This window comes from Passer domesticus, chromosome 3 (assembly GCF_036417665.1).
Source record: "Passer domesticus isolate bPasDom1 chromosome 3, bPasDom1.hap1, whole genome shotgun sequence".
NCBI classification, from domain to species: domain Eukaryota; kingdom Metazoa; phylum Chordata; class Aves; order Passeriformes; family Passeridae; genus Passer; species Passer domesticus.
In genome coordinates, this window is record NC_087476.1 from 101,353,357 (window position 1) to 101,370,215 (window position 16,859).

At 37.6% G+C, this 16,859-nt stretch overlaps 1 protein-coding gene across 4 annotated transcripts in view; it reads left to right on the forward strand.

Moving 5' to 3' along the window:
• Nucleotides 1-35: 35 nt before the first annotated feature.
• Nucleotides 36-16,859, forward strand: part of CNST (consortin, connexin sorting protein) — a 47,116-nt gene continuing 30,292 nt past the window's right edge. Inside the window, exons 1-4 of one of the 4 annotated variants that reach the window (XM_064414703.1) lie at nt 36-177; nt 1,902-1,998; nt 4,318-4,339; nt 13,933-14,370. In XM_064414703.1, coding sequence (XP_064270773.1) covers nt 1,996-1,998; nt 4,318-4,339; nt 13,933-14,370 — 463 coding nt within the window. In that variant the 5' untranslated portion in view covers nt 36-177; nt 1,902-1,995. Of the gene's footprint in view, nt 178-550; nt 917-1,901; nt 1,999-4,317; nt 4,340-13,932; nt 14,371-16,859 lie in introns of those variants that run through there. The other 3 variants (XM_064414704.1, XM_064414705.1, XM_064414706.1) reach the window with 3 other exon arrangements.

Here is a 16,859-nt window from a genome sequence, read left to right on the forward strand (position 1 = left end):
TCTGCCCGGCCTCTCCAGCGCGCTTCCGCTCCGCCGTCGGAGGGCTCTCCGCCCGCCGCCCGCCCTCTCTATGGTGCCCGCCCCGCACCGCCGGCAGCCTGCGGCAGCACCAGCCCCCGCGCCTCCACGCCATGCCGGCTGGCGGGTCCCGGCCGCCCGAGCCGCCGCGGAGCTGAGGTGAGCTGACAGCGGCTTATCCGCAGCGGGAGGAGGAGGGCAAGATGAGATGCTTCCCCCGGTGCCGCGCACCGCCGCCGCCTTCCCGTGTCGGCCGCCGCCGGGCGCTCCAGGGGCGGGCTCGGGCCGCCGGCGGGCGGCGGGAAGGAGCCGGAGCCGGGCGGGAGCCGGAGCCGGGCGGGCCGGGCGCGCTGCCCGCCTCGGCCGCGGGGCAGGCGGCGGTGCGGCGGCTCCCGGCCCCGGAGCCGTGCCCCGAGCGGAGCGCGGGCAGGGCTGGGGCCAGGGGCGCCCGGGAGGGGGCTCGGCCGGCGGGCAGCGCTCTGCCGGGCGCCCGCGGAGCGATGCGTGCGCTCCGTGTGTCGGTGAGTCCCAGGAGCTACGTTTTTAGTTTGAGGTTTGCCTGGGTGTTTCACGGGAGTCTTTGATGTCCGCGTCTGCAGCTAAATAGTCACTTCGGGACTCGGGTGTTTGTGTCGCCTGCCGCTCCCAGCAGGTGCAGGATTCTGCTCCGGCCGGTCTCCGGCATCGGTCCTTGCCGGCTCCTCTCCGCTCCATACCTTGTTGCAATTACGGTTTAGGCGAAACCTGTAATTTTCGATGGCAGTGACGTTGTCCTTTCGGCAACGTCCCCAATGCCTGAACGAGAAATAACTTTAAGATCATCTTCAAGAGGTTTTCAAGTTCTGCCAAACTGGAGTTCATCCTTCAGGGATGCTGTGCCAAAACCTGTCAGTGGCAGGTGAGTGGTCGCAGTGTGATGGGGGAAGGGAGAGAGAATCCTTCCAAACGTGTTTCCCTGCTCCCTGTCTCGGTTGTGCGGAAGGTAAGAGAGATCTGGCAATCACAGGGTACACCTGGTCTTCAAATTAATGGTTCAGAAGTAGCTTCCTGTATGATTTTCTGCAAATTGCTTAATTTCTTGTATCTTGTTTCTCTGTTTGTGAATTGAGAAATTGACACTTCCCTACTTGCTAAATAAAGTCGGTTTGTTTGGTATATCACTCAAAAACAGAAATTGGGATAGAAAACTGTGCCTTTGTTGTTCTGTTTTGGGGGGACCTACATGCGGCACGAAGAGCATCTGGGCTGAATTTAGAAAAATGCCTTAGCAAATGCAGCAGTCCTTCAACTCTGCCATTTATTTTTAAATACTCAGCTTTTTTACACTGAGTGCTGTAATAGTTTTCCCTGTGCCTTAAGGGAAATGGACAGATTGTTCTGCTGGATGATGGGATAGACCTCAATCCATTTTTAAACTGGACTTTATGTTTTAATAGCTTGTTCCCTCTCTTACTAATTAGTCTGATAATTCAGTAATTTGTAGGACTTCTAGAACATGAAGCAGAACTTGGTTTTCTTAAAGCAAATGTCTAGTGATGTCCTAATTCAGCAGTCCTTATCAAAATTTATTGACAGCTGTGGCCACAGAAAAGTTTGGTATAGTTTTAAGCTCAATTAATGAATTTTGGAAGTTCTTGTTTTTGGTTGGAGGACTCAGGAGTGCTAGGGTCATCTTTGAATGGGCTGTTCAGAGCAACTGAGATTATTCAAAGGATTGTTTGCTAATAAAAGCCAAATGACAAAATGCCCTGACAAGTCTTTGGACACTAGAAATTATACACTTTTCTTCATGACTTCATTTATTTTAGCTTAGTGTTTGCCTGGGTTGAACTACAGGTCTCTATGGGCTAAACTCATGGTTTGGTTTTTTTCCCCCCTGCTAGAACTGCTAGATACATGCTGAATCTTTCATGCATAAAGGACTACCTCTTCATGACCTGGTCATTATCTTTGACAAACTGGTGAAACCATAGGAAAATGGTAAGTTTTTTTTTTTTTTTTAATTTAGGAATTACAATATAGAAAATTGTTTAAGACATTGAAGTGTATCACAGGGACATTTGAACAGCTATTTGTACATTATGGTTGATTGTGGGATATGTTTTCTAGTTTAATCCAGCCATCACCACATGCACCACATGCAAATATTTGAATTTATGGTCTTACCTCATAAGAGGAGGTACATACAGCCTTACATACAGCCTTATGTCTTTGTAAATTATGTGCATTGTTGAGTGCTCTGGAATTGTTTCCTCCTAATTATTGTTTCCTGAAATAAATCAGAAGAAATCAAAAGGGTTACCTGTTTGATTGGATTCCAGTCCGTGCTTGAACCAAAAGAGCTCATTAGTTGTATGGGTCAAAAGGATAGTAAAGAGATTTGATTTTTTTTCCAATGGTTCTAAATACCTTTTGCATTTACCTTTATTTGGCTCAATTTAAAGCTTATTTTTCCAATTGATATTATAGATTGGTCTTTCAGTATTATTTTGCTATGTTGTAACCACTTAGCCATAGTAAATATTGGCAATGGTTTCTAAGTAAGGGTGAAAATTGCAAAAGTACCTGGATCTTGATCTCAGTTTTTCAAACTCTTATGCTTATGCTTCATTTTAAGTACAAATTTGGCAGAATTTCTATCTTCCACCAAAAGAACCCGATGAGTATGTCGATGGAAATTTGCATGATGGTATTTTTGTCTTGTTCTAGTGAATACTTATCATTAGAGTCTTCTCTAAAGACTCAGAATACAGATTAAGTTTGAAAGGTTTACATGTTACCAAATACCACCTCTAATGTGACTTTCAGAAAAAGCTTTCAATAGAAGTGAAGGAAGCTCTTACAATAGAGCTGAAAGAATCACTTAAGCCTATTTGCTTCAGTAATGTGAAAATAAAATAATCTGCTACATGCTTGAGTTGACAGAAATGTCTCTGCTTTGCTGAGAAGCAGGATGCTGCAGGATTCTTGTTTTTATTTATTTTATTAAGCATACTTGAATAATTTTGTTGTAATGCTTTGGTTGGTGACCAAGGAAAATAGTAGGAGTGATAAGATATTTTTTTCAAAAGTGCTCTAAGCACTGCACATTCAGGAAAAGAGTCTCTAGGAAGAGTTATTTTTTAGAAAAAATCTGTTAGAGAGTAGCCTCATTCTTTTGTCATATTTTCTTGCCATCACTGTCTCCTGCTCCAAGCCCATATATGCACAAAGGAAATCTCCCAAGAACTGAAGTAGCATTTAATCCTGTGCCACAATCTGGTTTGAGATCCAGTGAGTTTGCAGCCTGTGGGTTTGTGTTGGACATCTTCCTTTGAAGTGAAAGTCTGCCTTTATAAGGAGGTCAGGCAGTTTTGTATTTAGAGCTGTTACAGTCTATAAACCTTAACTTACTGCTTTCCTGCATGTCCTCTGTTGACAATTAAAAATTGTTTGACATTTGGGTGGGGGACAGTGGCTAGGGAGGGGGGGGGAGTTTTGCTGTTTGGCCAAGCTATTAGTAGCAAGGGAAATTAGAATCCAAGGTTCCTTGGACGCTCGCCTGCTCCATGTGACAATGTAGATTCCAGGCTAGCGCTGAAAACCTGATTAATAGGGAGTTGCTGTCCATTAAAAGTCTGTTAGATCAATTGTGTAGATCACTGGAGAGCAACTGCCTAGGTACCAATTAAGTGAAACTATAAAGTAAGTTCTCCTTTGAGATAGTTTCTGATCACTAAGTGTGATGTCATATATGCTAGAATAAACTTATTTGAATAAAAAAGTTAAACCACTCCTATGCTATTTTTCTTATGTAATACCACGCTGTTTAATAGGAAAGCTTTTTCATGCCAGGTGCAGATTGACTTTGCAGCCTTACAAACACTGCAGCAAAGTTTACAGCTGACAAAAGAACCATTCAAAACAAAAGTAAACATTTTAAAAATTATCTCATGCCTTGAATTCTGTCCCTGTTGATGCTAACAACAGTGTCCATGTTTTATCTCCTTTCTAATGAACACTAAGCGATATTTTTGACATTTTCAGTGGAGAGGTAAAGGGTTTTGTAGTGTGAAGATGGTTGCATAAGCTGTGTATTATAAGGCATTTTGGCAGGGTTACAAATTTCTCACTCTGTACTTTGTCTGTGTGTACAGAGGATCTCAGTCCCTAGGGCTATCAATCTGGCATCTTTCATCAGCACTAAATTTACTGCAAATAATTCTTGTGTGCATGCAAAAAAAAAAAAAAAGCACTATTAAACCTTTGTGGGTAGGAGTGAAAACATTCAAATAGATGCTTTTTCTGTTTATTTCTCAGAATTTCTCTTCGTTGAATTCTGGTGAGCATATTCTGATGACTTAAATTCACTCAGCATGTGTTTGTGTGTCTACCTCATCATAAGTCTTTATCCAGAAGGCTTTCAAAATGTTGCCTTGCTCGAGAGCCTTGCTTGTTTTTTTCTTATTAATCTACTTACAATATAACCGTGGCGTCTTTGAAACTGTCTGGCTAACTTATAAGGAAAGTGAAATGCTGTTAGTGCCAGAGATTCCTGTAGAGAAATTTTGTTGTGGTGTGTGCTTGCTTTTTAGGAACAGAGCTGCTTAGTGCGAGTGTGAAGTTTTTTCCACTGTTGTTCCATTATGCTGCTCCACCTGTCCCAAGTGAATTGCTAATATGTGGGCTTAGAATGTGAGCTTCAGCATGGCTTTTGTCTGTCCATGCCAATGATTTTCTTGGGTTTTTTGTTTGGAACATTAATGTTACACTGGAGGGCAAGTTCAGATCAATTAAGAGCAACTTTAAAAAAAGAAAGAACCTAAAACTAATCATGGTATTCATTTTATCTTGGTAAAATGAGCATGTTAGGAAGATTTTTAAGTTCATTTGATGAATATGTTGAAATAATATGGAAATTCTTAATGTACATTTTGGGGGTTCTTCTTAATGGCTATAACTTGGAATTTTGTGTGCTTTTAGCCTCTGAGTGAGGGCATGATGATTTTATCACTTCAGACCAACATTTCATCTGGACCTGGATCACAGTTCAGGTGTTGTTCATTCTGTTTTTACAATTCTACCAACTGGCAAAATGTTGACCCAATGTGGCAAAACAAACAAATTGGGGTGCATCTTGTCCTGAAATTACACATTTGTCAGTTGTTCAGTAATATTTTAGCATTTTCACTGACTCATGGCATTATTTTATAAAGTGACATACACCATGCAGATATTGCACATTTGATCCTAGAAAGATTTGATCTTGGCAAGAGTTGGCATAAAAAATTACTCTTTGTCCAGTGTTGTTTTGGGAGGTGCTTAGTTTCTTACCTGGATTTCTCCTTTTTTCCTGGAAGACTGTTGGATTCTACTGTGTTAAAACTGAAATATAACATCATTAACACAAGGAGAAATAATAGTCATTCAGTTTCTCTATGGGCCTTTAAACTTCTTCTGTCATGGAATCATTGAAACAATCTCACTTTGGATTTTAAGTGGAATTAAGTTTTGCTACCTTACAGTACTGAGATTTTGTTAATGTTTGTGATAGCGGCAATTTTGTAATGGAAAGATCTTTTTTAAATGGAAACTAATTAAAGTGACCTTGATCATAGTTTTTTGAAAAGCTGATCTGAAACAAATCAGATCTCTGTTTACAGGCTCAGATACTGCAAGCATTCAAACTCCATAGGCAGAAACTGTGTGCTTCAGAAAACCTAAGATTTATTAGTCAAAAGTATGTGTAAATTGTTAGAGACAGCTCATATAGCTACTGTCTGTTTACACAATTAGAGCTGAAATGAATTTACCATAATAACTTCCTGTTGAAAGGGGGAGAGTTAAAACAGCACTCAAGGCTAAATTCACCACTGGGTTTAAGTAGTTTCAGCTTCATTAGCTTCAGTCAAGTTACACCAGTGATTAATTTTTTTTGGGGGTTGTGATTTGCTTAGCATAGGTCTCTTACAGTTCATATATGGTTAAGTTCTTGCTCATGCATTTAAGGGTCAAAAAAAGAAAGAAGAAAAAACACCAGATTAAATGTATTGTACCTCCTTACAGTCCTTGTATGAAATATTTATTTCATAATCTCTCATTGTATTAATCTTTGCTACATCCCTGTGAAATGTATCAGTACTTTGTGGTTAAGAAGTGCAATACAGATGATGTAACAGTGTGACTGACTTCATGGAGGAGGTTCAGAGCAAAGAAGGGATTTGATCTCATTCATTTGTATCTGACACTGAATAATGTAGAAACTAGACCATCCTTGCTTTTGGAAATATAAGGCAATAGATGCAAGATTTTAGTAGAGCTGCTGAGTATTCTGATTTTCTATTGATGACAATTATCAAAGCTCTAACAATTAGCTCTATTCTTAATAAACAAAAGTTTATTAACCTTCTGGTTGGTCCTGCAGGCTTGATAACAGAGGGACTGCAAGTATGTAATACTTTGGACAAGAATTATTTCATAACTTTCATGGACAGCTTTCCTTTCTACTTGTGGTTGCTTCTGGCGTTGATATGATTTAGGACCTTATTGAATATTTTTTTAATCCTACCTTTCTGTGTGTTGATGAGGACTATAACACTTGCTTGTCCCTCATCAATATAAAAAAGAGTGGAATTCAGTCTTACTATGAAATGTAATTCTCAGAAAGTCTTGAACATTCTTCTTTCTTCAGTTGGGCAACTTTTATATAGTTGCCTCATTCTTGTTTGGATTTCAAGGGATCTTTTCTGAGTTTCTGCTTTTTCATATATGTTGAAAATTGTTACCTGAGATCATGAGAGATTTTATATCGTATGTTTTCTAGCAACCTCTTAGGAGATGGTAGGATCCAACAGCTTTCTCAGGTCTTTGGAAAGTAAAGATTTGGATAAGAGTGAGTTGAGCTGGTTAATTCTCATAAATATAGTCTGTGGGTTTACAGGACTTTTCTTTTTTTTTTCCTGTAAGGAAAAAGTACCTATCCTAGAAAAGATGCATAAATTTGTCTAGTAGAAAGCTTTTCATTTTTGTTATGCTTTGTAATCAAACTTGTGCACATGTTCTGAAGTGTAACAAAAATCGGAGTGTTCTTCAATTAGAAGGAAAATTTAAAAATCAAAAAAGGCAAATTACTACTTTTCAGAAGACTTAAAAGGAGGTTCATGCATCCCAAGGCAAGACCAGTTACTCATAGGTTATTCCTGAGCAACATTTGTCTAGACTGTTTATAAAAGAGCTTCAATGGTGAGAGTTCTCCATTCTCCTAAAGCAGTCTGGTCTACTGCCTTTTCTACCATATAGATCTGTTTTTTGTTGCAGATAAGAAAAAAAAAATTGAACACATCGAATGGTTGCTTTTTGTTCTTGTAACATTCAGTCAAATTTGTGCCAGTGGAGCTTGAAACCCAAAACTTTTCAGACACTTGGGGGACTCATCACTGTGTGTCTTGAGTGCTGACAAAGAGGCTGTTTGTGTGAAATTTTTGAGAGAACTGTCATATGTTCTACTAAAAGCTACTATTTGTTTCCAGACAAACTTCTTGTATTTGGCTACACGACTGAAACATATTTTTTAAGTAATGTTAAATGTGGAATAGTAGATTATGCATGGCAGTATGTTTATCATTGTTTATTAAAACTGTGAATAAGCAGTATGACTAGGAAGCTTAGAAGTTGAAAATAGCATGTGAAACTTCCTCTTTAAACCTCACTATTCCTGCTGTTTATAGATGTGAAGATCATTGTGCCTTTAAATGTCACTGCCACTTGAGAAGTGTCGCTTCAGTGTCAGAAAGTACAAAACCACCAAAGTGTTTACGCTCAGACATTTTTGTAAATTCAATGAAATTAGATAAACCACCCTGGTATCTGGATACTTCTTGAAGGAAAGCAGACTTAATGCATTTGAAAAAATAGACCTCTTAATCTGTGTATCTGACACAGAAGCAGAAAGCACGTAGAAAGATATTTTTACCCCTAGTACATTTTTTTCAAAGCCCAGCAGGGCAAAACTGAACAGGCAGAAGGACATTGATGAGATTCTCTCATGGTGAGGCTGTCCAGTAAAAGGGCTGTACATTAGTCTGTCTTTTGCAGTGATAAACTTCCAGTGAGTCCATGCTATAAGGCAGCACAACAGCATGGGGTGTGCTTTTCTGCAGAGGTGTCAGGTTGGATAATGAAAGCATACATATTAATGTCTTTATTTCCTTTCCTTTAGAAACAGCAGCGTTCCAACTATTATGTTTCACATAAAATACAATGCAGAGCACAATTCTGTTAGCTGGACTTGGTCTGGCTTTGTGAGATGATTACAGCAACATGAATTGCCTATCACCTTTGTCTGCTGTCTATTTCTTTATGTTGCAAATTCTCCGATGGTCAAGCACATCTTCAGCAGCTAGTACTTGTCTTGGTTGTGGTGAGGCAAGGGCACTCTGGTAATAATATTCCAGGCTTCTTTAGATATATCTTGGTTTGCACGTTAGATGAAGAAGCAAACAGTTGTAGAGAAGTTGCATTTGCACTTCTCTAAAGAGCATATGTGCTCTTTATCAGCTCCTGTAACAGCATAGTAGAAATGTCCTTTTTCTTGCAAGCTAATGAACTCCTAATGCTGTGTTGTATGTGGTTTTTACATAGTGTCGTGTAGATACTGAGTCATTTAGAGTTTCCCCCGTCACTGAATCTTCATTTTGGTATTAAACATAAATGTTCATAGAGTGGGATCAACCTTTTTCCTTCTAGGTGGATGTTAATGGGCAGTAAAAAGAATTTCCAGTATATGTTTTGATTGTGTATGGTCATGATAGTTTTCACATTGGTTTTTATTAATTTGTAGAAGATTATTTATCAGTATGAAAAGAGATACTATAATTTAAATATTCTCTTGTGATTTATCTTCATACCAGCTGTCAGAAAGATCAACAGATTTATTCTTAAGAAATATATGAATTAGGTTTAGTTGTTCTTTAAATTTTAGTGTTTCTGCAATTTTCCTTATTTTGTTCTAATGGTAGAAACACCAACTCTGTAAACATAATGATTTTTAAAACTACTTGTTTCATTTTCATGGACTCAATTTTGTTTGTTTGGTTTTTTTCTCGAAGATGTGTAAAGCTGCTTGTATTGAAGTAAAAAAGAGAGAGGGAAGATACTAAAACCTTGCAACAGTAAAGAAAACTAAATTTCTTTAATACTAGTTAGTACCTATTTTTCACCTGTCCCTAAACCTGAGACTTGCTGGATTTCTTCTTTCAAATTATGGGGATTCCACAACATCTCTAGATAGCCTGTTTGGTTGTTTACATAGTGACCTTTTTTAGACTGAATTGCTTTTGCCAGATGTAGTGCTGACCCTTCCTTTCTGAAAGTGTTCTCTTGCTGGGATCCAGGTTCTCTTGTGTACATCTTGTTCTGTGTATATGGTGCACAAAAAACCCTCCATGATTGTAATTGATTAGTGCCTGGTAGAACATAATGAATTCTCTTGTGCATGTAACACTTGTTGTATTATATCTCAGGAGAAAAAGAAAGCTTGGACTCTTGGTCAGTTTTCTGTCTGGTATCTCTTTGAGATGCTTTTCATCATAACAAAAATGACTGGTTAATCCCTATTTCACATAGATGTGCTTATTTGTTCCAAAAGTTTGAGGATATTCCGTTTGTGTTAGTGAATTTCATGCTGTTCCTTTTGGAGCACTTACTACTACAATTAATTTTGAATTTAATTAAATCCTAAAAAAATGCTTATAACTGCTTCTAACTGCAGACTATATACTCCTACTGTGGTTTATCATCGAAGTTAATGAAAATATTGCATAGAAGCAGCACTGAGAAACAATCTGAAATGCCCATTTATTTTGAATAGAGCAGTGTTGGTGATACACTGAGGAGGCTGACTTCCAAAGAATTAAAAGACTTAAATCTCTCTAATTAACGCAGAAAAATTAAATGGCATGAGAAGGAGAGAGGGAAAATAGTGTCTTTGGCAGAAGAGCTATATGAAGCCAATCAAATGGAATAAAAAACCAGTGTGATGTAAACTTTTCAAATGTTAGAAAAGTTTACATTACACTGGTTATGATCTGGATTGTTCTGTAAGATACATCCAAGGTCAGTAGATGAAATACTACACTATATGTTCAGTAAACATTCACAGAGCCCACCAGTTGTTCAGGATAAAGGATCTGAGTTAGTATGAAAGTTTAAGGGGCCTGGTGTTGTTTGTGGTTTTGTTTTGTTTTTAATACCCTCTTCAAATTTTATCCATGCCAAGTAGGGAGTGATCCTGCTGCTTACTACTTTTTTTTTTCCCCAACAGCTATATTTAAGGTTATGTTTCCATAGTAAGGATATATGGAAAAAAGTGAGCAACTGAAAAAGTTGTCAAAATGATATGAAGTACATGAAAGGGAACACTGATGAGTATGGAGCTTTTAAAACTGAAGATGACCTAAAATACAAGCTAGGGCCATTTCTCTAATGTACATACTGTTTGTCCTAAAGCAAACAAACATACCAGTAACTTCTTCAATACAGATATTATCTTTTAGCCACTTGGCAAATATTTTCCTTTTTTTTTTTATTTGTGCTATGATCACCATGATTACATGTGCCAATTTTATGAATCTGTGTGGCAACTGAAGCACTTTTATTCAACAGTACCATTTAACAAAGGACAGTGTTAGCTTTTATTTCAATTTTGGGCAATCGGTGAAGGGAGAAAAGATGGGCCTATGAAGAAAAAATAATTTTTTTATTAACATGTTGTTTGTTTTTACAATTCATTTTAGTGAAATAAGTTCAGTAAATACAGGAACCACATGTTAATGGTCTTTTAAATATAGTTTAAATCCTAAGAGAATTTAATTTCATTTTTGTTTATAAATAAGTGTTTCTACTTTTGTTTTTAGACAGAGCTAAAGTTCATTCTCACAGGATTTAGATTCACTTTGATACCTGCCTGGTGCCTTGGTAAATTCAAAAGGAATTACAAATAGTAGCATTGAAAATCAAGAAGGTAAAAAATTTCATCTGGGTGGGAGGGGAAATACTTCTAAAAGATCAAGGGCAAGAGTGTTCTAAATTCCTTGAACTAGCTTTTTTGGGTTTTTATTCTCTAAGGAGTCGTAAGGGTTGTAGAAAGGAATAGATTTTCAGGGCTACTTTTATTTGGAGAAATACTGAGTTTCAAGCAATAAGGAGAGAAATGTTGTGCTTTCCAGCTTCTCAGCTACAGAGGGACTATCATTCCAGCCAAATGTTCAAAGGAAGTGAGTTAACATTTTCCATCAGAATGTTAGCTTCCTCTACAGCAAATATCACTTGTCAAAAGCATCTTTTCTTATTTTTCACAATCAAATAGGAAACACCTTGTTCAAATGCATTTGTATTTCTCTTTCCCTTTGCTGGCTGTTAAAAGGATAAACTGTTTTCTGCGGATAGAAGCAAGACAGTGGTGGTAGGACATGCTGATTTGTTAATTATTGCTGTTAAAACTAATTCCGCATTGGGTTTGGGCAGTTTACTTCAACCTCTTTTGATGCGTTATTTGATCTATGGGCTGGGGAAAGCAGTAGTAGTTATTATTTCATGTGGCAGAAAGACTAAAAGGTCAATTTCAAATATAATATTGTGTTTGGGATTATTTTTTTAGTGCTTTAGAACAGGTATCAATAAATCAACATGACCGTAGTATGGGTGTCTAATAATAGCTAGTTCTGATTCTTTCTGCTCTGATTAAAGTTCTGTCCTCCTCTTAACCTGTAATTTGGTGTTTAATTCTCTTTGAGAGAAAATTGCTTGATTAAGGAACATCCTTCTGGTGAACAGATGCATTTTCCAGATAAGTCCTCAGTATCTCCTCTAGAGTTCCCTCTGTCTTTCTGATGCTCAAGGAAAACCAATTATCACCTAATGTGGTTGCCAAAGGAAAATGCAACTTTCATCTCTATGTACAATTCATAATTCTTCTAGACTAGGACAGAACATTTCCATGAGAAGGGACCCTAGGGTTATCACCCTGTCCTGAGCAACTCAGGGCTGACCAAAAGTTAAAGTGTGCTGCAAAGAGCGTTGTCCAAATGCCTCTTAGACACTGGGGCACTGGCCACCTCTCTAGGAAGCCTGTTCCAGTGTTTGACCACACCCTCAGTAAAGAAATGCTTCCTAATGTCCAGTCTAACCTTCCCTGGTGCTGCTCCTGTGTTTTAGGGTAGGCAGTAATTTTTGTTAGACTGGTATGGCTGGAAGTGGTTAGCCAGTTCTTCAGGTTGGAAGTGGAGATGGAGTTGTCCGGGGTTGTGCTGGCTTTTGCTTTTGTACTGCCCAGCTGGTGGTGGCTTGTTGCCCTCTGTGTGCTTCTCTGGAACTCCTCACTATCTATTTAACCTGTGCTTTGTGTGCTTGTCTGTGAGCATGTTTTGGAAACAGTGTCAAAAGCCAGTCACAGTAAATTGCATCCATTATTCCCCCTTCTGCTAAGCAAGTCAGTGTTTTGTAGAAGCACAACTTACCCATAAATCCATGCTGACTGCACTTGATGACCACCTTATCCTTCAGATGTTTGAAAATGCTTTCTGGGCTAACTTGCTGTAATGTCTTCCAGGAAATGAGGTGAGGCAGAGCAGCCTGTAGCTCCCTAAATCCTTCTTCTTCTGCCTAAGATAGCAGTGATGTTTTCTTTTTCTTTTATTTTCTTTTATTTTTCCCTTGGTCCTTTTAGCAACAGTGAAGTTTATGAAGGAATAATTTGGGGAAAATCACTTTATTAATCTTTGTCAGAAATATGTGTATGAAGGAAACCCTACTTATTCTTTGGATTTTTTTTCCATTTTTCTGCAACTTAATTCTTCTATAGCAAGTAAAATCAAAGATCGTCTTGCACATTTACCAAGTGTGTATTTCATTTACCCAGCTTGTGTATACCAAGAGTTAAGAAAGCCTGGTGAAAACAGGTATCCTAAAATGTACTTTCATTTACGGGAAAGCATAGGAAGGTGCTGTAGGAGGCTTACCTAAGCTCTTCTATAATACAAGAGTGCTTGCTGTTTCTTGGCTTCGCTATTCAAAACGTGAGCTAGATCCAGTGAGATGTACATAATGAAGCTGTATTTTGGGTATATGGTTGCTAATTAAACAGCAGTATTGCCGTGCTTCTAAAGGCTGAGGGTAGAAACTGATACAACAATGGTCCTGGAACATGTAGGTCTTCTGCTAAGTTACTCTTTTTTTGTTCCTGTGAATGTGTCTAATTGCAGCATTGATTGGAGCTGCACCTTCACAAAAAGGGAAAATTGACTCTTGCTGAGAGTAGGTGGGGGTTTTGGTTTTTTATCAACAAACCATCTGCTTCTGTGTATACTGAACACATGTTGAATATTTTCTTGAAAATAATGTGACAATTGAGGCAATAAACAAGTTCTACTTCCATCTAATTCTGATAACACAGTTAATCTATCTGCAAGTTTGATCTGATACCATCACTGACAGAATTAAAAGTTGTTCTCTTTTATTCCTCCCTGGTTTATTTTTATTTCAGGCTAACTATGATCTTATGTGACAAGAATGCTTTTGTTTTAGCCATGGATTTAAAGGGGGGGGGAAGGGGGACGTGAGGTGGCTTCTGTTTATCTTTTTGTTTTTCTCATTACCTCAGCTGTAACAACAGGAGAACTGTTGTAAAGATCAGCTGTGCTTTTGCTCAGGTAACTACAACAACTGTAATTGGATAAAAATATAACTTTATAGGGGTTATTTGTGTGTAAATATCCCCCATGCTAAGACTTTAAGTGGGTCAGTGAATGAAAGAAATTCCCCATACTTTTAAGCTGTATCTCTTGGCTAATGTGAGTCTTTATTGGCTGGCACTGGCTGACATTATTTATCTGTTATACTATACATATTGTAAATGCTTCATTCCATTTTATATTTTAGGTCTAAAAATATCGGGAGGGAGATTAAGTGTTTCAACAAGTAACGCTCTAATGGATGACAGAGACTTTCCACCAAATGATCTGCAAATAGACTCAAAGGACAGTCTTCCTGCTAACTACCGAGTAGAAAGTTTGGCATCTCATCTGATTCCTTCAGCTGATGAAAATGAAAATCAACTAGACAGTGATGGGAATGAAGTTCTGACCAGTAGTAGCATTGTTATGGGACGACAGGATAAAGGTGAACAGGATAACATCAATAATAATGAGAATATGGACAGTGGAGACTGGATCCCAAGCTGTACGGAAAGTGAGACTGAGAGAAGATCTGTAAATGTCCATATGGACCCTCAGCTGGAGGAAAAGCCTGTTACAGAAAAACAGCCAGGTGGAAAAAGAAGTCCAAGAAGCAAAAGAAGCTCCAATAAAAAATCTAAAGGTACTTCATTTACAATTTTTTGTTCTGTTTATTTCAGAAGTAACACTGTAGTTTAAATCTGTGAGCTAATAAGAAATATATTTTAGGTGTTGTACTAATTTTTTTTAGCATTTCATTAAAGGTTTGGTGGGTTTTGGTTTCTTGTATTTTTTTTTTCCCAGAACTGCTACTAGTCTTCAAACAGATTCAACTCTACATGTTTTCACCTTCTGTATTTTAAACAGTGACTACCTAGCAAATGTAGCACACCAAGTAAACAGGAGTAGAGGGAGGTACACAGTGTCAGTATGGAAACTGGGCTGGCATCCAAACCAGAATGGACAGAAATTCTGGCATTACAGTTTTCCTCATTTGAACATCATGGTGGAGTACAACATTTTGGTGTCTTGGTCCCATGTCAGCATTTGAAATCTTGTTATTAGTACCAAGTACTTGTTATTGCCCTGCTGTTGTAAAATTTACTGACATTTTTCAAAGCTTACCTAGGTTGTGTGCTTTGAGTAACTGTTAAAAAATTTGTTCCCACCAATTTTTGATGTTACTTTTTCTTTAGATATTTTGGATGTGAATTGGATAAGGAAAATGTAATGTTTATTGTATGTTCTTACTTGAAATACTTCTTCCCTTTTTGAGAGAGTAGGATTTAGTGTAATATTAGTGTTATATTAGGTTTTTGCCATACATCCTAAAGCTTATGTGTCATAGTGCTGTATGTTCATTAAAATCAGTATGTTTCATGCACAGGTTTCTTTGAAAGAACAGCTGATTCATGTGTGCTTTTTTCCATGCATTTTAAACAAAATAATTTTAAAATACAATTTTCCTCCTAAATGGCAAGTCTTTTGTGACCTAATGAGAAAGCTGATTATTACTTAAGGGATTATAGATCAGGTAAAGACAGGAAAGGAAGAAAGCCTTGCATTCCATATCTTGTACAAATAGGCAAAATCTGAAAAGAAAAATTATATTGTCTAGTAGAGATAAGAGCATTCTGAAATCTGTCATTACAGGGAGAATGATTTCTCAGAAACTTTCTTCTGCGCTTAATAAGTACATATATTTAACCTGTAGATTTAAGTTTTAATAACAGAATAAAATAATTTAAATGAGATTGGCAGAAGTAATTGAGAACCAGTCATCTGTATGATGGAAATAACAAAAAACAAGTTGATGAAAAGTTATACATACGTGTTGACATAGATATCTGAAGCACAATAAGAGGAAGAAAGGAAAAAACTCACCTAACACTAGAAGTTGAGCTTTGCTCTAATTCTTTCTCCATTAGTTCGTATTCCTGTTGAATGAACTCATGCAGAAATACTGCAAAATGAGCCGTCCACAGTAGAATGAAGTTTTAAGACAAAAAATTCAAATCCTGAAAATATAGAAAATTTCATAGAAAAAGCTGGCAATGTAGAAAACCACAGAAGAGAACATCCTGTCTCCAGAACATCCAAAACTCTTTAAAGTTTGAATTCTTATTAATAAACTCTTGTTACTTTATTAGTAAAGAACCTTGATTGTTAGAGAGGAAGATCCAAAAATAAAATTACATTATATCTGCCGTTGTTTATGGGCTAATATACATTTAGTATTTTTTTCAATACTCTCACATGATGTTTCTTCTGTTTTCACAGAATGCAGTTGACTGTGTCACAATTTCTTGATGTTGCAAATGTCATTATTTTAGTGGCAATCTTCCATTTTATTCTCAGCACCAGCTATTTTAAATGATTACTGAATTCTCACTACACCCTCTACATAAAGGTCCAAATTAGCTTTCTTCTCCTTATACCAACTCAGAGTTAAAAGAGAGAATAATCAAACTAGATGGGAAAATTCCTGAGTGAAATTTGCAGTGGGAGCACCACACAAGCAAGCTGGAATATCAAACTAAATACTTGCATGGCATGTATTGTTGTGATTTTCATAAAAATATATTTTAAACTGCTGAGAAATCATGGATGAGTTACTTGGAGTCATAACTAAGGAGGAGATTTATTAATCTTTTTAAGCACACCTGTTATGATTGCTATTAAATGTTGTCATTCTAGAAAAGATGACATTTGACTTAAAAAGCACATTGTTCGTATTCCTCTTCTTGCTAGTGACTAAAGTAATTTATGTAGAAAATTACATTTTAGTCATCTTTGTTTACTTGTGACTTGCTCAGCAGAATACTGGTGATCATTAGAGAAGCCAATCTTTCGCTCTCAACGTGTTTTTACTTCAAAAGAAAGAACAAGTATTCGCACTTTGCAATGTGTTTGAAACCCTCTAAATAGTTGTTTGTGAAGAAAAAGCGGTTATGAGTTGGATTATTATCTGTCTGTATATGCTTGGGATCTGTTGAAGCTAAAATTATCCTAGCTTTTCCTATCAGTAGACTGGAATGCAAGTTGAACAGTCACTGTACCTGGCTGAAGATCCTTCTGGTTCAATATTCTTCCCCTGACAGAGGCCAACAGAGCATTTATAGGTGAGAGTAC